Genomic DNA, 25,300 nt, shown 5'->3' with positions numbered 1-25,300 from the left:
GTTCTGTCAGTAAATCCTCTTATGATTAATTCAAGGGTATCTAATGAATTATAAAATAAAGCTAAAAAATGTCCACAAAATAATTTTTTCCTATTCCGATAACATTAGGTTGAAACTGAAAATTAAAGGTCTGAAATAGAAAAAAAGTCAAAATTATTGAGAAAATGCTATTGACTATCAACATTAACACCTCTTGATGTGAAGAAACAGAGAATACATTTTTGAAAAGGTTAATTTAGTTCTTTTGCCATTTATAAAACTTCACATCTGTTCATGTTAATAGTTTTATTGCATAACGTTCATAATTCCTATTTTGTTTAATTTAGGTTGGAGTAACTGAAGTTGGACAAACTGTGTTGTGAAAACTATATTTTTTGGGCTTGTTACGTAAATTGTAGCCCAGAGCCAATATATGTGCAGACGAATGTGGGAATAGCATCAACTTTTAGCAGCCTAGGACTGGATCAAGGTAATTCTCATCTCTCCAGTTTGTCTCATTATTATGTAGCATGCCAACTGGAACGCAAAATTTGTAGTTCTCCGACCGCGTATAGCACTTTGTTTCACTCATAGCATTCGACACGATCTCAGTCCTGAAGAGCACGTTATTGTCGACCTTGTAATTTTACATTTCGGTCCCTCTCTTCTAGAAAAATGGTATTTTCTATTTTCAACTGATATGTTTGAAACTAGGCCTAAATATTGATATGAACATTTACAACAGCTGTGCTCTTCAGCGTGCGCTACAATACCTCTTTTGTGCAAAGGCGAGTGCAGAATCAGTAAGCCATCATGCGTTTTCTTTTTACACAGACAAGTGGTAAACTACCGTTGAGATTCGATTCTGCGTCAGTGGGAGGGGACGTTCTTAATGAAACTGGGAAAAATCACTGGCACCTTGTAGCATTGCCTATCACTGGATGTCTAAAATAAATTTAAAGCTCCCATAAATTAAATGATACCACAAATCCAAATAATGGATCGCATCGATTACAAAGATGAATTATATTGGTAACAGACCATTTCAGGAGTTTGATCCTTTGGTTTACTTGTGCTATAAGTGTTCCGCTCCACATATTAATAAATAGCCTAAGTGGAAACATCGGCTATGTTGTTTCACTGTTGCCACCTTAATTTTGGCAAGCACAAAAAATACACGATGCTAGTGGCATTCCTTAAATATCTACTTACAGACATGCCTCTTCCCTCCAGTTTAGGAGATATGAGGTCCCAAAAATATATTTCATAGTAGAAGTAAGCTGCTTTGTGCAAAGCAGCATATTAATTTATGAAAATTTTAACACAAAAGAGATTGTCACTTGTATATTAAATCAGTCGGAATGTATAAAAATGTGGTACCAACAATATCTGTGCCGCCTATTTGTGCCACAAATCATTCTGCCATTTTCGTGAAATAAAATAAAAATAATTTTTACGAAATGTTAGCAGACTGTGAAACCTTATATAAAGTGTCTCACCTTAAAGCAGATGTGATGGTGATTCCAAAACTGACCTTAGATCTCACGTAACAACCACATTCCCAAAGTTATGACTAATTTATTAATGAGATTAATATCGTGTTAATATTAATCCATCTGATGTGTTTGGGATCCAGTTTTACATACACACATCAAAAAAAGTTTTGCTTCACCCGGTTCCCAGAACTCCTGAAGATGGACGTTGACTGTGGATATTGTATCATAGACACAGTCCCTTTGACTGTTCAGAGATGTCACTAAACCCGCCCAAAGATGTAAACAACCAAACAACCATGCGTGAGCAGGGCCCATTAGACGTAGGGGGTCCGACAGCCTATCAGTTCCAGTCATTCCACCAGGGGGGAGGTACACGGCTCGTGTCGTCTGTAGTTCAACCATGCCTAGACCGTCAATACCACGGTTCGATCGCGTCCGCATTGTTACTTTTTGCCAGGAAGGGCTCTCAGCAAGGGAAATGTCCAGGCGTCTTGGAGTGAACCAAAGCGACGTTGTTCGGACATGGAGGAGATACAGAGAGACAGGAACTGTCGATGACATGCCTCGCTCAGACAGCCCAAGGGCTACCACTGCAGTGGATGACCGCTACCTAAGGGTTATGGCTCTGAGGAACCCTGATAGCAACGCCACCATGTTGATTTATTCTTTCCGTGTAGTTACAGGAAGTCGTGTTACGACTCAAACTGTGCGCAATGGTCTGCATTATGCGCAGCATGACTCTCGACATCCATGGTCAGGTCCATCTTTGCAACCACGACACCATGCAGCGTGGTACAGATGGGTCCAACAACATGTCGAATGAACCGTTCAGGATTGGCATCACGATCTCTTTACCGATGAGTGTCGCATGTGCCTTCAACCAGACAATCGTCGGAGACGTGTTTGGAGGCTACCCGGTTAGGCTGAACACCTTAGACACACTGTCCAGCGAGTGCAGCAAGGTGGAGGTTCCCTGTTGTTTTAGGGAGGCATTATGTGGGGCCGACGTACGCCTCTGGTGTTCATGGAAGGCGCCGTAACGGCTGTACGATACGTGAATGCCATCCACCGACCGATAATGCAACCATATCGGCAGTATATCGGAGAGGCATTCGTCTTCATGGGCGAAAATTCGCGCCCCCATCGTGCACATCTTGTGTATGACTTCCTTCAGGATAACGATATCGCTCGACTGGAAAGGCTAGCATGTTCTACAGGCATGAACCCTATCGAAAATGCCTGGGATAGATTGAAAATGTCTGTTTATGGATGACGTGACCCACCAACCACTCTGAGGGATCTATGCCGAATCACCGTTAAGGAGTGGGACAATCTGGACCAACATTGCTTTGATGAACTTGTGGATAGTATGCCACGACGAATACAGGCATGCATCAGTGCAAGAGAACGTGCTACTGCATATTAGAGGTACCGGCGTGTACAGAAATCTGGACCATCTCTGAAGGTCTCGCTGTATGGTGGTAGAACATGCAATGTGTGGTTTTCATGAGCAATTAAAAGGGCGGAAATGATGATTATGTTGATGTCAATTCCAATTTTCTGTAGAGGTTCCGGAACTCTCGGAACCGAGGTGATGCAAAACTTTTTTTGACGTGTGTATAAAACATTATCTTTTGCCTGTAACATAAGTTGATTGAACTATATATCTGAAAACATCTTTTAACTGGATTTTGATATTACACAGCAGATTCCTTCGTCCATACGTGATACAGTTTTGTAATTAGCCAAACGAGTAAATTCCTCATGAAACCTATTATCCTATCGTGCTGTAGATCCTTAAATTATGGCAACGAAATATCAGGTGATGGATTTATCTGGTATCAGTATTCGAAATATGGAGTTATTACAGGGCTCTGAAAATACAATTTCAGAAAATTTTATTGGTATCTGTGGAATCAGCAACGAGTCACCAACATTGCGTTGTTGTTAGAAACATGTCTTTCGTATAACAAAAATAGAATTTGCATAATATCAAGTTAGGTTGGAATCATAGAGTCAGTTGCAAGGTATTCCGATCTACTTTTTTGCCATAATCTATTATCGATTACTTAATTATATCTCAACGGAATGTGGTGGGAATCGGCGATGGAATGCGTGCGCCAGGTTGACTGACTGGATAGTTTTTGGAGCTAGGTAAGGGCTCAACAAGGATGCGGTAGCAAAATATTGAAGACTTTATTTCGATAAGGTTCTGTCAAGGTTCGTATCCATGTTAATTGCAGATCAGCGTCAAAACCACAGTTGCGGCATTCAAGAGGCATAATTTCACGTGAACAGAATAGCTAATAAAACCCAAAGAATGCAGTGGTTGTTTAAACTGCAGTATTTTTCGTCTCGGTCAACAACGTTAGCTATGCAAATTAGTGGACTTGCAGACAATGATTGCGAGAAATTCGAGAGAATCCTATAATGAATAAAAAGTTCCTACTCGCATTACATGGGGGAGGCAAATGCCTCGCTTGTAGACGCCCGCCTGTGGTGTCACTATTATCCATAAGCACAGAAGTAATTGTTCCTCAAGGAACAGTCTTACGACCAGAGTGTATAAAATATTGGGAAATAGATAAAGTTTCCTTTTCTGATGTAAAATTAAGAACAGCCCTTATCAAAATGTGTCCAAATAAGTGTTTTGGGGCTCCCTCTTCTCTGCTGACTGTTTATTCCCTCCCAACTCTAAATTTCAGCACTGTTTAAATGGACAATAGAGCAGAAAAGCACAGTGGTTATTTCTCCAGTAATTTTATTTCTAAATATTTCTTATAACAATTTTGCAGCAGATACTGATGTTTAAAATTTCTATGATTACACTGAAAATACTCTTTAGGTTTTTTTATAGTGTTTATTCTTCCAACACAAGGTGGTTGTTGTTGTGGTCTTCAGTCCAGAGACTGGTTTGATGCAGCTCTCCATGCTACTCTATCCTGTGCAAGCTTCTTCATCTCCCAGTACCTACTGCAGCCTACATCCTTCTGAATATGCAAAGTGTATTCATCTCTTGGTCTCCCTCTACAATTTTTACCCTTCACACTGTCCTCCAATACTAAATTGGAGATCCCTTGATGCCTCAGAACATGTCCTACCAACCGATCCCTTCATCTAGTAAAGTTGTGCCAGAAATTTCTCTTGTCCCCAATTCTGTTCAATGCCTCCTCATTAGTTACATGATCTACCCATCTAATCTTCAGCATTCTTCTATAGCACCACATTTCGAAAGATTGTATTCTCTTCTTGTCCAAACTATTTATCGTCCATGTTTCACTTCCATACATGGCTACATTCCTTACAAATACTTCCAGGAAAGACTTCCTGACACTTAAATCAATACTCGATGTTAACAAATTTCTCATCTTCAGAAACGCTTTCCTTGCCATTGCCAGTCTACATTTTATATCCTCTCTACTTCGACCATCATTAGCTATTTTGCTCCCCAAATAGCAAAACTCATCTACTACTTTAAGTGTCTCATTTCCTAATCTAATTCCCTCAGAATCACCTGGTTTAATTCGTGTGCATACCATTATCCTCGTTTTGCTTTTTTGATGTTCATCTTATGTCCTCCTTTCAAGACACAGTCCATTCCATTCAGCTGCTCCTCCAGGTCCTTTGCTGTCTCTGTCAGAATTTCAATGTCATCGGCGAACCTCAAAGTTTTTATTTCTTCTCCATGGATTTTAATTCCTACCAATTTTTTCTTTTGTTTCCTTTACTGCTTGCTCAATATACAGATTGAATAACCCTGTCTCATTCCCTTCTCAACCACTGCTTCCCTTTCATGCCCCTCGACTCTTATAACTGCCATCTGGTTTCTGTACAAATTGTAAATAGCCTTTCGTTCCCTGAATTTGACCCCTGCTACCTTCAGAGTTTGAAAGAGAGTATTCCAATCAACATTGTCAAAAGCTTTCTATAAGTCTATAAATGCTAGAAACGTAGGTTGGCCTTTCGTTAATCTATTTTCTAAGATAAGTCGTAGGGTCAGTATCACCTCACGTGTTCCAACATTTCTACAGAATCCAAACTGATCTTCCCCGAGGTCGGTTTCTACCAGTTTTTCCATTCGTCTGTAAAGAATTCGTGTTAGTATTATGCAGCCGTGACTTATTAAACTGATAGTTCGGTAATTTTCATATCTGTCAACACCATCTTTCTTGGGGATTTGAATTATTATATTCTTCTTGAAGTCTGAGGGTATTTCACCTATCTCATACATCTTGCTCACCACACGGTAGAGTTTATGTTCAAATGTTCAAATGTGTGTGAAATCTTATAGGACTTAACTGCTAAGGTCATCAGTCCCTTAGCTTACACACTACTTAACCTAAATTATCCTAAGGACAAACACACACCCATGCCCGAGGGAGGACTCGAACCTCCGCCGGGACCAGCCGTGCAGGCCATGACTGCAGCGCCTTAGACCGCTTGGCTGGTAGAGTTTATCAGGGCTGGCTCTCCCAAGGCTATCAGTAGTTCTGATGGAATGTTGTCTATTCCTGGGGCCTTGTTTCGACTTAGGTCTTTCAGTGCTCTGTCCAACTCTTCACGCAGTCTCATATCTCCCATTTGATCTTCATCTACATCCTCTTCCACTTCCATAATATTGTCCTCAAGTACATCACCCTTGTATCGACCCTCTATACACTCCTTCCACCTGTCTGCTTTCCCTTTTTGCTTAGAACAGGGTTTCCATCTGAGCTCTTGATTTTCATACAAGGTATGTGATAAAATTTTCAGTTACGAGAGGCCAACAATAATTACTCATCCACCGTCGCAGGCAATAATAATAATAATACAATTGCCAACTGTGCTTGCAAGAAACTAATTCTAAAAGTATTAAGTGAGGTGACTTGCTACAGCCATTAGGACTTGAACAACTGCATTTTTGCTATCAGTGGTAAAAATTATTGTTTATTCTTTACCGGCTTTGGTCGTAGCGACCAAGCAATCTTATAACACAATTTCAGATTGATGGATCACAGCAATAAGTCATCCTTTTCTTTCAGATTTTGTTAAAGCAAATCTAGATTTCGACTTGTGCCTAGCTGTACTATTTCAGAGGTTTAATACATGTCCTAGTATATCAGTCCTCTGTTGTTCACGCTTCTGTCACAGTTCATTCCAGACTAGTCTTCAATGAACTGCGACAGAAGCCTGAACAACAGAGGACTGACGTACTATCACATGTACTGAAAATTTTGCCTCACGCTCTACTATTATCTCCTGACATGGCACCCAGTGACTTCCTTCTCTTCTTTCAGATGGAGAAATCATTGTGCGGTAGGCATTTCCAGAATGGTGGCGGGTTGGAACGTTTCCTGAAGAGTCAAACTTCTATGGCCAAGATCTCCAGCGAGTCATCCATCGTTGGGAAAAATGTGTTGCATTGAAGGATGAATATGTAGAGAATCATTAACACCATCATCGAGTTGCATGGTCGCAACTAAATTTTTTCTGGTCATAACGAAAACGTGATAATAGCCTCTGGTAAAAGTTATCCAATAATCCTATTGTTAAAATCAGTGAAATGCTAGAGGATCCTGAGCTGTGTAGTTTGAGGTAAGAAATTAGTCGACAGAAATGAATATTACATCTTTTATTGACATTAATAACTTATAGCAACTACTTTACCGAACAGTAACTTGTCAAAGTGACAATCACCACTTGCAGTGCTAACGTCATACGGGCTTATAAGATTCTTACAGCATTCTCTCACATTTCCCTGTTGGCTGTTGTACCATAAGACACTCAGTTAAGATCCCATTATCTAGTTCGTTTTCATTTTGTACTGTGGTTTCACAGACCAGCAGCTTCATGAAACACTGTAGTGAAATGTCTCGGCATATGGCGTTGATGGAGCTTCTGACAGAATTCTGAATAGTTATTCTGACTTAATAAGCAATGTCAGTTGTGATATACATGTGTATTGTACCCCTGCACATAAATTTCTTTCTAGACAGATAGCAGAATGTCATAGTTAAGCCTCATCGTAAGAAAAGTGATAAGAAAGACATGAACAATTATCGACCGATTTCCTCATTGATGTTTTCTTCCAAAATATTCGAAAAAAGAATGTACTCAAGAGTAGTTTCACATTTAACCAGAAACAATTTGCTTACCATATCACAGTTTGGATTCCAGAACTGTGCTCGATTGAGGATCCTTTTTATACATTGATTCATCAAATATTGCAAGCCTTAAATAATAAAATATCGCCAGTTGGTATTATTTATGAGCTTTCTTAGCTGTTTGATTCTGTAGATTATGTTACATATTTAGGAAAACTCAAGGTTAAGGAACTGATGACTTTACACACAACTGGTTTGAATCATACATAACAAACAGAATGCAAAAATTTATGCTCAATTGGAAGGGCACAAAATTTTAGCGATCGAGGAGAAATCACATAGAGAGTGCCACGGGGTTCAATTTTGAGTCCACTACTATTCCTTATATTAGTGATGATCTCCCACTTAATATTCAACAAGCAGAATTGGTACTTTTTGCAGATGATACTCGTATTATAGTAAATCCCATTATGGAGAAAGCAACAGAAGAGATCATTAGTGTGTTTTTCAAAGAATTATATGGTTGTTCTCAAAAAATATGGAAAAGAAACACCCTATATTCATTTCAGTATTATAAATTGAGTCGTATAAACAATTGATGTAGCTCACGAATAGAAAAAAATAAATACAGCAGAATGCTCAAAATTTCTTGGTGTATATGAAAACTTGAAGTGTAAGAAGCAAATTACGGAACTTGTTGAACTATTAAATTCAGTTACTGTTGCTCTTCATATAATTGATGATCTTGAAAACAAATGAATCAACCTCTACATCTACATCTACATGGATACTCTGCAAATCACATTTAAGTGCCTGGCAGAGGGCTCATCGAACCACCTTCACAATTCTCTATTATACCAATCTCGTATAGCCCGCAGGAAGAATGAACACCTATATCTTTCCGTACGAACTCTGATTTCCCTTATTTTATCGTGGTGACCGTTCCTCCCGATTAAGGTCGGTGTCAACAAAATATTTTCGCATTCGGAGGAGAAAGTTCGTGATTGGAATTTCGTGAGAAGATTCCGTCGCAACGATAAACGCCTTTCTTTTAATGATTTCCAGCCCAAATCCTGTATCATTTCTTTGACACTCTCTCCCATATTTCGCGATAACTTGTTCGATGTACTCCGTCAGTCCTACCTGGTAAGGATTCCACACCGCGCAGCAGTATTCTAAAAGAGCTCTGTTACATTTTCTAAGTGTTCTGCCAATAAAAAGCAGCCTTTGGTTAGCCATCCCCACAACATTTTCTGTGTTCTTTCCAATTTAAGTTGTTCGTAATTTTAATACCTAGGTATTTAGTTGAATTTATGGCTTTCAGATTAGACTGATTTATCGTGTAACCGAAGTTTAACGAGTTCCTTTTAGCACTCATGTGGATGACCTCACACTTTTCGTTATTTAGGGTGAACTGCCACTATTCGCACCATTCAGATATTTTTTCTAAATCGTTTTGAAGTTTGTTTTGATCTTCTGATGACTTTATTATTCGATAAACGACAGCGTCATCTGCTAACAACCGAAGATGGCTGCTCAGATTGTCTCCCAAATCGTTTATATAGATAAGGAACAGCAAAGGGCCTATAACACTACCTTGGGGAACGCCTGAAATCACTTCTGTTTTACTCGATGACTTTCCTTCAATTACTACGAACTGTGGCCTCTCTGACAGGAAATTGCAAATCCAGTCACATAACTGAGACGATATTCCATAAGCACGCAATTTTACTACGAGCCGCTTGTGTGGTACAGTGTCAAAAGCCTTCCGGAAATCCAGGAATACGGAATCGACCTGAAATCCCTTGTCAGTAGCACTCAGCACTTCATGTGAATAAAGAGCTAGTTGTGTTTCACAGGAGCGATGTTTTCTAAACCCATGTTGACTGTGTGTCAATAGACCGTTTCCTTCGAGGTAATTCATAATGTTCGAACACTATATATGTTCTAAAATCCTGCTGCATATCGACGTTAATGATATGGGCCTGTAATTTAGTGGATTAATCCTACTACCTTTCTTGAATATTGGTGTGACCTGTGCAACTTTCCAGTCTTTGGGTACGGATCCTTCGTCGAACGAACGGTTGTATATGATTGTTAAGTATGGAGCCAATGTATCAGAATACTCCGAAAGGAACCTAATTGATATACAGTCTGGATCAGAAGACTTGCTTTTGTTAAGTGATTTGAGTTGCTTCACTACACCGAGGATATTTACTTCTACGTTACTCATGTTGGCAGCTGTTCTCGATTCGAATTCTGGAATATTTACTTCGTCTTCTTTTGTGAAGGCATTTCGGAAGGCTGTGTTTAGTATCTCTGTTTTGGCGGCACTGTCTTCGGTAGTATCTCCATTGTTATCGCGCAGAGAAGGCATTGATTGTTTCTTGCGGCTAACATACTTCACGTACGACCAGAATCTCTTTGGATTTTCTGCCAGGTTTCGAGACAAAGTTTCGTTGTGGAAACTGTTATAGGCGTCCCGCATTGAACTCCGCGCTAAATTTCGAGCTTCTGTAAAGGATCGCCAATCTTGGGAATTTTGCGTCTGTTTAAATTTGGCATGTTTGTTTCGTTGTTTCTGCAACAGTGTTCTAACCCGTTTTGTGTACCAAGGAGGATCAGCTCCGTCGTTTGTTAGTTTATTTGGTATAAACCTCTCAATTGCTGCCGATACTATTTCTTTGAATCGAAGCCACATCTGGTCTACACTTATATTATTAACTGGGAATGAGTGGAGATCGTCTCCCAGGAAGGCGTCAAGTGAATTTTTATCTGCTTTTTGGAAGAGGTATATTTTTGGCTTATTTTTCGAGGATTTGGGGATTACAATATTCAATCTGGCTATGACAACCCTGTGTTAACTAATCGCTATATCGGTTTTGATGCTAGTTATTAACTCCTGACATATTTTGTGTATTTCCACTCAATAATGTCTTATGGAATAAGAATATGTGGTGTTCGTCCACAGGTGTTATGTAGTTACATCTTCAAGGAATTAGCATTATAACGACCCCTTTACAGTGCATATATTCGCTAGCATAATTCGTCATAAATAATCCAATACAGCCTCAGACGAACAGTGGTCTCCATACTTACAATACTATAGAGAAAAATGACCTTCATTGCCCTTTATTATAGCTGTCAGTCACTCAAAACAGATTTCAATATATTTTTGATGATTTGCCTAATAACATAAAATATCTCTCAGGTAGTAAATGTAACCTAGATTCACTCTACTGGACAATTTCTTGTATTCCATGGACGAACTGGTGCATATTGAAAAACCTAGTTTTTAAGTGCAGTTGCATGAGTACGATTAAAGAAAGTGTTTCCTTTAGTTAATATAAAAAAAGTATTACTCTTGAATACATATCCTGTAAACTGATGCGTACTACATCTAACGAACATGCAACTAATTAACTGGGACAGGACGTCCTCTTCCAAGAGACCGATGATGTTATTTGCAACTGAAGTGTTCATGGACATTAATATCTAAATAAGATGGTACACCACCAACCAGACTCTCACTCGGACAATGGTTGGACAGTTTCCATCAACTATGGTCTCCTGGAAACCGAGGGTCATGTATTATTCAAATGATACCACATTTGCTGATCTTGTACAGTTCCGGCCAACTAGTTTATAGACTGTTTTTGCTGGTGATTTGAGATGACCATAGCTTACGGATTTGATCTCTTCAGACCTTCTATGGGGTAGCTGAAAATACGTTTGAAAGATGCCTCATTCATGGACAATGAAAACTTCCTGAAGTTGAGCACAGCAGTACTGCCTGTTAATCGATTGACAGAATAGTGCTTCGGATTCAGAAACATTTGGCTCGATTCATCCCATACGTTGCTTATGACACTGGTGTAATCTCTGTTTTACACGTATTCTTAATTTACTGAAGAGTGCAATTTACTGGCAAGTTGACAACTATTTTTTGATAGAGCTTCGCACAGAGGAACGAACACAATTTTCCTTAAGCTTTACTGTGTGTGTAATCCTTTGGTGAGAATCTCGCCCAGCTTTCCTTGGCTTGAATGATCCAATAATAATTTACAAACATATGCCCCCTGCAAAGTGCTCATTCAAGATCCCATACAGCCTGAAATATTCACTTCGGACCATTGATTCTACTCAATTCAGGATCCTCTGCCGCCTGTATACATTTTACCTTGCAGGTTTGTATCTCACTGTGCCTAGGCTGTGAAATAAATTATTAGGGTATTGAGACGAACTTCCCGCTTTTGTGTAGGTGCTCTAGCTTCACTCCGTGCCATGTAAATGTTCATTAAATTTACTCGTTTGTTTGCATGTGACACGAGTTTAATCCTAAAAAGGGTGCACGTCGTCCATTCTATGGTTATGAAACTGGTTGCAGCGAGTACAACAGAAAACATTATTAATACCCTTTTAGAACTCCATAATCGTGTAGGAACTCTTGTAGGATTAGATAGTTTGGCATTCACTGATATTCTTGTTATGGGTTCGTCCAGTGTGCTAAATAGCAGCAACCCGACGCTTGCCACCAGTTTGAGATGCAACCCTCAGTTTTCCTTCGGAGCGGCGCCACGATCCTTATCATTGCATCTCTTAGCATCAAAGCCTAGACTGACATTAGCGCACGAGTCTCCTTCATGCAAAAATAAGGAATAAGGGTAAACGTAGGTCCTCAAACAAACTGTTTGCGAGATAATTGCATTCTTTCTAGAAAACTGGATGGGCAAAGTATAGTATAATGCATCATTTACGAGTGCGTGCTTTGCCCATTTGCTTTGTCTCTGCATGGAAAACGAGAGATCCAAAATTGTTACACTTGAAAATTTTTAGGGTGCTACACGAATCCATTCGCTGTCTTCGTGAATTAATAAAATGGATCAAAATATATGAGAATCCCATTTGCCTCCTTGCAATTTTGTCGTTAGCTTATTGTAGTTATTGCTTGACTATATGAGGTATGAGTATTGTAATTATTACGAGATAGTAAAAAGTCAGTGACGTGAACTTAATTGTGTTCGTATACATAATTTAACTAACCAGATCTGGATATTATTCAAATTAATAACAAAGTAATTCTTTTTATATTCCAGAATGAAGATTTCACTCTGCAGCGAAGTGTACGCTCATCCGAAAGTTACTGACAAAAACAGGATGCCGGACCGAAACTCGAACTCCCGACCTCTGTCTTTTGCAGTCATGTGCTCTACCGACCTCTTTTGTTTTGTTTTTTGATCTCATTTTGTTCTATATTGTTCGTTGAATTCGTTCGGGTTGGACGTCCGATGACAACCGTTCAGGTTCGTCGTTGATCCGTTCACTCAATTTTTTATTACAGAGGGTAGCTAACCCTCTGCCCGAACACGCTGAGCTACCGGGCCGGCTGCCGACTGAGCTATGTAAGCACGACTCGCCACACCTTCTCACAGCTTTATTTCCGGCGGTACCTCGTCTTCTACTCTCCAAACGTCACAGAAGTTCTCCTGCAAACTTTGCAAGGCTAGCACTCTTGGAAAGGCAAAGGCCCCGAGTTCGACTCTCGGTCGGCATGACTATGCTAGTCTATATACGGCAACTTGTCGTTTAAGCGGGATTTGTGCTAATTTTCCTATACTTATTATCATTTTTTCAGACGTAATTTCATATGCTGACTGGTTCCATAACCATTGAGATTTACTACTCAGTTAGGTCCTACGGAACTAGGCGTGTAAATAAATAAAGATATAAATAAATATTAAATGCCCTTCATTGAAATGGTCGTATGTCCAAAGAAACAAGCGATCATTTTCTCGGAAATGCATTGTTGGCGAACCATTTTTATTGGTTTCAGTGCGTTTTGGACACTGAAACAGTGGGCTGCTTCTTTAGTTTCCAACTCGCGCGAACATTTCCAGATTTTCGTCCCCTGTTACACGATGTTGTATTAGGCTTTTGCGTTTCTTCGGTTATATTCTTTGAGCATTTCGATACACCAGTTCACACGAGTCTGATTTTCAACTTCGTACAAATTGGGCAGAATCGAAAACAGATCTTTTTCATGGCGAACCACTCATTGTAACAAAATTTCAAGCTAGTTTCCCCAAATTACATAAGAACATCTTTCGTTTTGTGTTTTAGGATTCTTACGAAAGAAATGATAACCACTAAGTACGGTCTGCTCATTAATGCTGTAGCTTCGATATAAAGTATACCGTGACTAGAAATTTTGGAGTAAAAGCCAACAGAATCAGCTGCAACGTGTCCATCAAAACTTAAAGGCGATCGGCCTGCCGCCATAATGAAGCAGTTACTTAAAACTGCAGATTTCCATAAAAGTAGACAAATAATTTCAAAGGTAGCTAAACTATTGGTAGCTTAGAGAGAATGCATGTTACTCGTCAACTCTGGTTGAGCTGCTCGACCTTATGACCCTGGTATTTCAACTCTTTCTCTCTCCCGTCCACATTATGAGTATGCATACAGTCGTTTGGAATCGCATAAAATACGGCGGTATTTTGGCGTCGACAGTAATACATCTCCCTTTAAATTCAAGTAACGTATCCACTACTCAGTATCTGCTTTGTCTATGTAGTACACTTACCGAGGATTATTGAGCACCTCCGTGACTGTCCAGAACAATGTGTGTGACGTGATATTGCTGAAGTGAAGTCTTAGCCCATATCCCTTGGTCTCCGCTTGAAGCATGTTGAGTTCTTGATCACCAAACACAGGAATTCCGATGACTGGTACACCATGATACACAGCTTCTAGCGTACTGAGCAGACCGCCATGAGTTATGAAAAGTTTTATGTTCTTGTGCGCTGCAATTGGAAAAACAAAAATGCGAAAAGTTAGTTTTTAATTTTTTATAAAATACTCTACGTTTCACATAAAATATATAAAGAGCTGAACTACAGAATTTGATCGTAGGATCAATAAATAGGAGAAGGAAATAAAGTAGCAAAATTAAATTAATACGTCGGTGGGCAATGGAACAATCATAAAATCCTCAAAGAAAGGCGCCAAGTAAAACCAGTTTCTGTTTTCTAGAAAGTGTGGCAATTAAAGAGGCATAAAAAGTTTAGAAACATCGTGGATAACTGATACAAGAATTTTAAATCAAAGATTAAAATCTACAGCAGACGTTTCAGTATCTTAGGATGAAACTGGTTTTAGGAACGAGAGGCCATTAGCGCATGTTACCTTGCAATCAAGAGAAAAAGCAGAGAATGATTGAATTGGCTGATGATGATGATGATGATGATGATGATGATGATTCTTTACTGATTTGAAAAAGCGTTTGATACATACGTGGGTACTCTGCAACATGACTAGAACATGGTAATACGGGACTGGGGTACCGAAGTCACTTGACAGGAGCTTGTAAATGGGTCCACCTGGTCGTCGTTGATATCGCTAATTGCTGTAAACGCACTATTTCACTCCAATTTACGGAGCTTGTTAGCACTTGATGTTAGGTTGGCGCCATTACAATGTATTGTATTGTAGTAATCGCTGCTGCTTGCTGGATCGCTGCTGTGTCTCGATGCTGATGCTGGCTCTAAATCTGGTTGTCTAGGGTTAAAAAACATGAGGTCCCGTGTTTTTCATGTGCTTTTGATGATAAAGAACGAGCGAAACCAACACGTATGTAAACATCAAATATTTATTACTTTAGTGGCCATATTAATTCCACTGTCCACCAAAGACCATAACACAACTCAAAGTAGTACTTCCTTTACATGTTCTTTGCCTTGTTTTGCCAAACAATAACACAGAAACACACTTCACCAAAGTGACATTCCGACTGCCCTGACTGCCTCCGACTGTTTTTTCGACCCTTCTCGCTGCTTGTATTTATAACATTGTCAAAGAACTACTAAAAAGAGATATAGTTTATAAGTCACATGTACATATGTTGTTATAATTTGTGCAGAAAAGTTATTAATTTGCATCGAGTGACATAATTTAACATGTTATTAAAATGACAGACAGATTTGTTGACTTGACAGAATAATTCTTTGTTACAAAAAGGTCGTTTTTTAGAAGTTTGTCAATTGACTTCTCTAATTTGCATAAATAAGTAAGTAACATGAATTATTAAGAATTACATTGGTTTTCGTCTAAAATAGGATTGATTACGTGAATACTGAGTGAAAACGCTCCTAGTGAACAAATAGGTTTCACTGGGTGATTTTTATTTAAGGAGATCCAAAATACCTATGTTGGCCACTATTTTTCGTACTTCATATTAATTATTTAAGATGAACTTAGTGTTTTTACATGATGACATTTGCTGTATCAGTGATCAAGTGATATTAACTTTTGTGTGGGTCAGTTATTCAGTATAATTTAATGGGTTGACTGTTTATGGAGACATGTTGTGCAATCATTGTTAACCTACACAATAACTTTTCTATAATCATAAATACTCATTAAACTGGTTGAATTTGGAAGGGATCGCATACTTCATTAAAGTAAAGCCTTTAATATGTTCCGTTACAAGCTCTAAGATTTCTCTCTGGTGAAATAACAGTTTTTACAGATAAAATAGAAAATTAACACATTATATTGCAGTAGATACTATGTAGTGTGGTGGTGGTAAGTCCCTATGGGATCAAGCTGCTGAGATCATCGAAAAAATGGTTCCAATGGCTCTGAGCACTATGGGACTTAACATCTGAGGTCATCAGTCCCCTAGAACTTAGAACTACTTAAACCTAACTAACCAAAGGACATCACACACATCCATGCCCGAGGCAGGATTCGAACCTGCGACTGTAGCGGTCGCGCGGTTCCAGACTGAAGCGCCTAGAACCGCTCGGCCACTCCGGCGGCCTGAGATCATCGGTCCCTAGGCTTGTACACTAATGTAGCTTAAACTAACTTACGCTAAGGACAACACACACAGCCATTCCGGAGAACTCGAGTCTCCTTGGGCCGGTGGAGCGGGGAGGGGGGGGGGGGGGGTGAGCGGGGGGGGGGCATGCAACATTTAAAAAAATAAATGTGAGAGAAGCTTACCCAGTATGTCAGACTGAGGCAACCACTTCCCAAGTTTCAGGTTATCCGGTTTCCCTGGGAACGTTTCTGCCTCCCATTTGAAGAGAACACGTTGCTTGAGCTTCGAGAATGCCTCCACAATAGCCAGTCTCTTGTCTTCAGGAAGATCAGCACTTTTCAGGTTAGACCCCATGCTGAAGAGTATTGCTCCGTCTTTCGCACCGTCGAGAAATTCCTGCAAGTCCTGTGAAGGCCGACAGCAAGCTTTAGTCATGTGCTTACGACAATGACTGCAGTAACATGGTCGCTGAACGGAGAAAGAGCGATAAGTTTTGAAAGATAATTTTCTATCGGCTGAAAGAATTCTCGTATTATGGACTAACTTTGCAATAAAAATGGTAACTGGCTCAGTAATTGTATTTAACCACTTACAGGTAGAAGTTGTAGACTAATGTTTGTGCGTGAGTTTGCTGGTGTTGTAACACTCATTGGCGCTCCTACATAGCAGATATTTTGCAATTGTGAGAGAAATGTGACCACCTCCTATGTTCGACTCAACGTGCAATAACCACTCACACTCGGCAGGTAGCAGCAATAGTAATGGAGGGTGTATAAAGCGTTTAGGGGGTGAGGGGGGGGGGGGGAGAGTAGAAAACAGCGCGGTCATTATCATAATGTGGAAACAGCGATTTATCTGACGTCCAAAAGGGCATGATCATTGTATTTTGGGCCAATGGTGGAAGCATTTCCGAAACGGCTAAGCTTTTAAAATGTTCGCGTACCGCCGTCGTTAAAGTGTGCCGTGCATAGCAAACTGTCGCTATCCATAACCGGCGCAGAGGAAACTGGTGCACCACACGCCATTGATGACAGGGATGGACGACGGTTGCGGAGAATGTGCAGGCGAGTAGACTTGCAACTTTTGAGCAGCTGATTGTCCAGTAACCAACGTAGATGACTGCGATGAACGACGGTTGCGAAGAATCTACGGGCGAGTAGACTTGCAACTGTTGAGCAACCGATCGCACAGTAACCAACATAGCTGCTCAACTATCGCCCAATGAATTTTGCTGTGAATGAGCCTCCGCAGTAGGCGTTCAGTTGACGCACCCATGGCGACTGCTGTTAAATATCGACGACAAAGGATAGTGGCATTTTCAGATGAATCAAGTTTCATGATCCATCAGACAGATGACTGTTGGCGTGTACCAAGTGAAACGTCTGAAAGCAGTCGGTCTGCTTGCATTATGGTCAGGGGATGTTTTGGTGGCATTTCCTGGACGATAATGCCATCCTCGAAGGCACAGTAGATCAACTCAAGTATGCATCTATCCCTGGGTACCATGTCCAACCCTACATGTTGGTTGCTTTTCCTTGTCACGACGGCATCTACCAACAACACAGTGCAGCATGTCACGCAGCTCGCAGTAAACGTGCGTGGTTCGAAGAGCACCACGATGAGTTTACCGAACACCTCTGGCCGCCCAACTCCCCGATTTAAACCCAGTCGTTAATCTGTAGGACCGCCTTGATCGGGCTATCCGCGCCATGAATCTTCAACAAAGAAACCTAGCCCAGCTGGCTACGGCAATGGAGACGGTGCGGCTCCACACCTCTGTCGGTTCCTTCCAGAATCTCACTGACTCTCTTCCTGCACGTCCTGTAGCGGTTGTCGCCGTAAAAGTTGGTTATTCAGACTTTTGACAGGTGGTCGCATTATTGTGACTGGACAGCATATACAGTAACTTGGAATTAAGACTTTGCTACGGATTATTCCATTGTTTTCAAATAGTTGAAATGGGTCTGAGCACTATGGGACTTAACATCTGAGGTCATCAGTCCCCTAGAACTTAGAACTATTTAAATCAAACTCACCTAAGGACATCAAACACCCCACCCATACACGAAATTAACGAAACAGCACAAATTGACGAGGCAGTATAAACCCTCACTAACGCCGTCCAGGACGCAATGGCGGTCACCATACCTGATCGCACCTCACAACAACATAGTGCGGCCCTGCCCCAGGAAATCCTGGGCCTAATCTCAATGAGGAATCGCCTCAGGACACAATGGCAGCGCACCAGGCGTCAGTACTTCAAACGACACATTAACAGGCTACAGGGCATCATACACGATAAAATACAAACACATAGAACACAGCAGTGGAACCAAAAACTCGAAGGGCTGGACACCGCGCGACTTGGAGTGGGGCAACTAGCCCTACACTTCACCAGGGAGAAAATATATACCCCAACGCTTCAAGGGCCTGACGGACCTGCATACTCAGCGGAAGAGAAAGCAGAACTAATGGCCCGCACACTCGCAGCGTCATTCACATCGAACCTGGTACCATCAGATCCAGCGTTCACACTTGCTACTGACCAGGAGGTTACACGCATTCTAGCCCAACCATCGCGCGACGACATTCGACATGCTAGCACAGCCGAAGTCTCCTGAGCTATAATGTATTCACGCTACGGTCGCAGGTTCGAATCCTGCCTCGGGCATGGATGTGTGTGATGTCCTTAGGTTAGTTAGGTTCAAGTAGTTCTAAGTTCTAGGGGACTGATGACCTTAGAAGTTAAGTCCCATAGTGCTCAGAGCCATTTGAACCATTTGATAATGCATTCCGCTGCTAGAAAAGCCCCTGGTCATGATGGCATTCAAAATCGTGTCCTCCAGGAGTTCACGGATAAAGCTACTGAGTACCTAACACACATAACGAATGCCATACTAAAACACCAACACTTCCCCGCCTTTTGGAAGACGGCCAAGGTCCTGATGTTCAGGAAGCTGGGGAAAGACCACAGCCTCCCACAAAATTACCGACCCATCAGCCTTCTGAGATCGCCCAGTAAGATTGTTGAGAAGGTGATTCTCAAACGCATCACTAGGCACTGTTAACAAATGACATCCTGAGACCGGAGCAATTCGGCTTCAGGAATCACCACTCCACATCACAACAACTCTTACGGGTCGTTGAACATATAACACATGGCTTCAACACAAACAAAGCAACAGGGGCGGTGTTCCTGGACATCGATAAGGCTTTCGACCGTCTATGGCACAACGGCCTCATTCGCAAACTCAGCGACGAGGGATCCCCCGACGGGCTGGTGCGTCTAATACACTCATACCTCACAGACAGGAGTTTCAACACTGACGTGCAGGGAAAACAATCAACACGACACGGTATACACGCGGGGTACCCCATGGAAGCATCCTAGGGCCCCTACTGTTTAACCTCTACATAAACGATCTCCCAACCACACACAACACAACGATGGCAATCTACGCGGATGACACAGCCATCCTTGCGCAAGATTGGAAACCATCAAACATTACGTCACGCTTACAGACTGCACTCAGAATGGCTGAGCCTTGGTTGGAGAAATGGCGTGTTAGAGTAAACGTCGACAAGTGCGAAGCCGTTCTGGTCACTAGAAGACCGAAGCAACTGCGCAAACACCGACACTGCAGACCAATAACTCTACATGCACGCCCAATACGTTTCCGTGAGAAAGTCAAATATCTCGGTGTCTGGCTGGATCGGAAATTAGTCTGGGGGGACCACATACAACACATGACCAACCGAGCTAGCGCGATGCTCAAACATCTCTACCCCATGCTCAATAGGCGTAGCACACTGAACAGAAGGGTGTCGAGGTCCATGTACATGACACTTATTCGACCCCTGATGACGTACGCAGCTCCTGCCTGGGGATACGCTGCGCCCACACGCCTGCGCCGTCTGCAGCTCATACCAAACAAAGTACTCAAAATCATAAGCAATGCTCCACGATACACACGCATCGCGGACCTTCACCGGGAATACCGACTTGAGACTCTCACGGAGGTAATCCACAAACTCACCACAAGACTATAAAGAAACTCCAGACATTCGCAGAACCCGTTTATTCTGAATCTGGGGAACTACGACCACAACCATAGATGGAAACATAAAAGACCAAAAGACATACTTGTAAGGACCTAACATCTATGGCCAAGCACACGCAAACACAACGGTACAGGCGAGCCCCTGCTAATCAGACGCCATTACTGGGTATCCAGCTGGAACACACTGCCGAATAACTGGCACCACGCAGGGAAGCCGTACCGTACATTGCATGCAGAAAAGCTCCACACATCCTCCCACACAGTGAGATGATCTATGGCCGATCTCCCACTACAATATAACGATCTTGATTGTTCCAGGAATGTAGCGGCTGCAGCAACTGGGATACATCGCCATCGCTTGCCACGGTAATGATGCATGATACCCATACTAGCAAATCCAACCTTGCATGAACTATCGCAGCTGGTAAGCCACTACTGCTCTTACTACCCATCCCACTGTCGCAGAGGTTTTTTTCCCACCGCACGAGCCTTGGCACTTTTTTCCCTCTGCTCTTCAAATCGCGACCCTCACTCGCGTTTCGTCCACTATCTATCACCTGATGGACCGTGTTAATGCGTAGTCTTACCCAGACGCACGGATAACATCACAGCCCAGCATCCTGTGTTCCACGTACTAGATAACTAACATGTTGACGGAGGTGACAGTAGAACTTTTGGTTTGGTCACCACGTTGGTGCGGGCGTGGAGGGGCCCCATCTCAAAACACACATCCATGACCGAGGCAGGATTCGAACCTGCGACCGGACTCCATTGTTTTCAAGCATGCGTAAACTGAAGGGTTTCGAGAACAAAGCAATCCCAGTATTTATGCACCTTCATGTTTACGCGGCGCTCTGACTGCTCCATTAAAGTTCGGATGTTCAGTCGCATGAATTCCACTTCTTTTTTTCTAATATTTCGGGCGCATACCGTTCAGTCATCTTCAGAACAAGCCGAAAGACTGACGGTGTAGTAATCATACCATCATTTTAACCCCGTGGATCGCGTTACTGTGCATGCGGCCACAGACACAGGCGGCACACACGTTGGTCGACGGCGAAGAAGTACAATATGTATGAACCAGATCCGTAGCTAGACGCTCCGTCCACGTTGGGAAGTCGACGTATGATTGTGAACTGCACTGTGGCAACGTCTTTCTGAGTTTATTAATGAAACTGCCGGATTCCATCACTTATCTGAGGCGAGACCACTATCTCTATTAATCAAGTTCTTCGCCGAACGAATTTCAACTGCGTATTTCAATACCGAGTCCCAAAAATATGAAGTCGACGTTATAATTTCGACATTGACGTACGGCTTATGGTGACCAGTGTCGATGTAGTGTACTGCAAAAGCCGATTTATTGGGCTGTATGCATCTCTCATGGGGAGTCGTCTGCCCAATGTATGAAAGGCTACATTCGCAGGTAATCTTGTAAACTACAGACTTCCACATCAGTAAATTATCTTTATCGGAACCCAAAAGTGCTGGAGCAATCGGTAGAGGGTGAAAAATCACCGTCCTACTTTTGACGATATGCCTCCGATATTGGGCAGGAAAGCGATAGATTTAAGTTTTTCTATATCTTCTTCTGCATTCCTTACATTCACCTTTGGTTTCGTTCGTAGCGCCTAGTATTTGTTGACAAAGAAGAGACATTTCTCTTCTGGATAAACTTGGGCTCTGGAGGAGGTCTGAGTGTCGTTTTCAAGACCATCAAATTACTCTTACATATTCAATATTTACCTTATATGCTTACAGTCACCATAAAATTTTCGCTTCATCTCGTTTCCACATTTCCCATTATACCTAATTTTAACCATACCTCTTTAGGATACGTCTTTAGGACTTTATGGTTTTTCCGTAGTATTTACGGTTCTAAGATTGTGAATTACTTTAATTTTACCGTTTCTTCCCTGTTAACTGTACTGACTTTAGTTGACAGAAATAGTTTACTTTTGAGTTTTCCGAAAAGAAAGACCACATTTTCATTCGCTAATGGCAGGCTGGGAAAAAAGATTAGCGTTTAACGTCTCGTCGGCGACGAGGTCATTAGAGACAGAGCACAAGCTCGCACTGCGAAGGGCTAGGGAAGGAAATCGGCCGTGCCTTTTCAAGAGAAACATCCCAGAATTCTCCTTAAGCGACTTGGGGATGCCACGAAAAGCCTGAATTTCGATGCCTGGCTGGAGATTAGAACTACCACCCCCACGAATATGAGTCCTGTCTTCTAACCTAGCCTAGTAGCAGACTCATTCACCAAATTTGATGTAAGTGACAACCGCGCAGCATTAACCTGTAACTGCGGCTAAGTTTACAGTATAACTGACTAACGAGTCCAAATTTGAGTGCAGATTGCATTTCCAGATAATGGAAGAAATATAAAATACTTTTTAAGCTTTTTGGATGTATTCTTCACATCACTATAAGAAACAGGGGGGAAAGAGTCGAAATTCCTGCGTTTTTGATTTATTGGTGGAAGAAAATTATCAAAGGCTTTCAGGTCAGAAACTCACAAAAAAGAGTGAAATGTCACCCGCACACTTGCACACATGAATAGAGTCGTCGGATAATGGGTTGTAACAGACTTTCAGGGCCGGCCGCTGTAGCCGAGCGGTTCTAGGCGCTTCAGTCCGGAACCGTGCTGCTGCTACGCTCGCAGGTTCGAATCCTGCCTCGGGCATGGATGTGTGTGAAGTCCTTAGGTTAGTTAGGTTTAAGTAGTTCTAAGTTCTAGGGGACTGATGACCTCAGATGTTAAGTCCCATAGTGCTTAGAGCCATTTGAACCAAGACTTTCAGGGTGCTACGGACGGCCTTCAACGGTTTCCCAGGCTTCCGTGGGACGACGATCAAGCGCCCCCGTGTCAGGAATATCTGTTCCATAAAACTGGTGCACCCCTGCACAGACTACTTACGTGAAGGCAAGAGCCACCGGAAACAGCAATGGCCAGAGATGTGGAATGTGTCCCAACAAACGAAAGATGGGTATCATACTCCATTGGAACCACAAATTCCTGCAAGTCCATGGTTAACGGGGAGGCATTTGGACCGATCTACGATTTCCACTATCATCCACTCTGCTTTAACCATGCCTCGTTTCCCGTATGTTTGTACAGAATCAACGTTTACAACAACCCTAAAAGTGCGTGTGATTGTGGGTCAGAAGCTGATGTAAACCACATCTTTTCGTATCCAGATTTGATGATAAAAGCTCGGAATTTCTGAAAACTTTGATGAGTGTGAGCTATCACATCCCTCAGTCAGCGTCTTCTCTGCTGGTTTATAAAGACATTTTCCTGTATAAAGTCTATATCTTAAGAGTGTAGGCAAAAGTCTGTATGACTCATATTTTCATTTATCTGTGTCTCTTATTATTAAATTTAAGAAGTAGGGTGGATTGATAACATAAATACACTGAGGTGACAAAACTCATGGGATAGCAACATGCAAATATGTAGATGGCGGTAGTATAGCGTACGCGAGGTATAAAAGGGCAGTACATTGGCGGAGCTGTCACTTGAACTCACATGATTCCTGTGAAAAGGTGTCTGACGTGATTATGGCCGTAAGACGGGAATTATAAGACTCTTAACCCGGAATTGCAGTTGAAGCTACAAGCATGGAACATTCCGTTTCGGAAATCGTTAGGGAATTCAATAATCTGAGAGCTCTGGTGTCAAGACTGTGCCGAGAATACCAGTTTTCAGACATTACTTCTCACCACTTACAGGGCAGTGGCCGACTGCCTTCACTTAACGACAGAGAGCAGCGGAGTTTGCGTAGAGTTGTCAGTGCCAACAGATAATCAACACTGCGTGAAATAATGGCAGAAATCCATGTGGAACGTACGTCAAACGTATCCGTATGGACAGTGCGGCGAAATTTGGCGTTAATTGGCTATGGCAGCAGACGACCAACGCGAATACCTTTGCTAACAGTACGACATTGCCTGCAGCTGCTGTCCTGGGCTCGTGACCATGTAGGTTGTAGCCTGAACGACCGTAAACCTGTGGCCTGGTCAGACGAGTCCCGATTTCAGTTGGTAAGAGCTGATGGTAGAATTTGAGTGTGGTGCAGACCCTACGGAGCCCTGGACACAAGTTGTCAACATGGCACTGTGCAAGCTGGTGGTGGCTCCATAACGGCGTGGGCCGTATTTTGATGCAATAGACTGTGCATGCTGGTCCAACTGAACCAATTATTGCTACTTGAGAGACCATCTACAGCCATACATGGACTTCATGTTCGCAAACAGCGATGGAATTTTTATGGATGACCATGCGGTAGTCACCGGGCCAAAATTAGTCTCTATTCGCTTGAAGAACATTCTGAACAGTTTGATCGAATGATTTTGCTACCCAGATCTCCGACATGAAACCTATCGAACATTTATCGGATATAAAAGAGAAGTCAGGTCGTGCACAAAATCCTTCATGGCAATACTTTTGCAATTATGGACGGCTATAGAGACAGCATTGATCGATATTGCTGCAGGGGACTTACAACGACTTGTTGAGTCCACACTTCGTCGATTTTCATGATATTAGGAGGTATCCCATGACTTTTGTCACCTCAGTGTATGTCTAGTTTACGTATTATTCTAATTATGAAGCATTTGTCGTGAAAAAAATTGACGGCTTGAGCCTTCAGTTCCGTAAAATATGCATTTATATACTTTCTCTGTACTATTATGTATTCTATGCAAACACCTGTTCTCAATGTTTAAATACAGTACAAACTCTGGAGGTGCTAAATGCAGTATAGTGGACAAACAACCCTTAGACGCCTTGCAACTAAGTATATTTACTATCCTCTCGTTTTCTATTTTGACTTACACGCCGACGTATAAGTGTTC

General features: G+C 41.8%; 1 protein-coding gene across 1 annotated transcript in view; it reads right to left on the bottom strand.

Moving 5' to 3' along the window:
* The window catches only part of LOC126202883 (UDP-glycosyltransferase UGT5-like), a 112,089-nt gene that overhangs the window by 8,572 nt on the left and 78,217 nt on the right, over nt 1–25,300 (bottom strand). The window contains exons 4-5 of the mRNA XM_049936941.1: nt 16,565–16,787; nt 14,142–14,361 (exon numbers count right to left, since the gene is read on the bottom strand). Of these exons, the coding sequence (XP_049792898.1) occupies nt 14,142–14,361; nt 16,565–16,787 (443 nt within the window). The remainder of the gene's footprint in view (nt 1–14,141; nt 14,362–16,564; nt 16,788–25,300) is intronic.

The sequence above is a fragment of the Schistocerca nitens genome, chromosome 9 (genome assembly GCF_023898315.1).
Source record: "Schistocerca nitens isolate TAMUIC-IGC-003100 chromosome 9, iqSchNite1.1, whole genome shotgun sequence".
NCBI classification, from domain to species: Eukaryota; Metazoa; Arthropoda; class Insecta; order Orthoptera; family Acrididae; genus Schistocerca; species Schistocerca nitens.
Note: the sequence above shows the minus strand (reverse complement) of the source record. Positions and strands in the feature narration are given on the sequence as shown.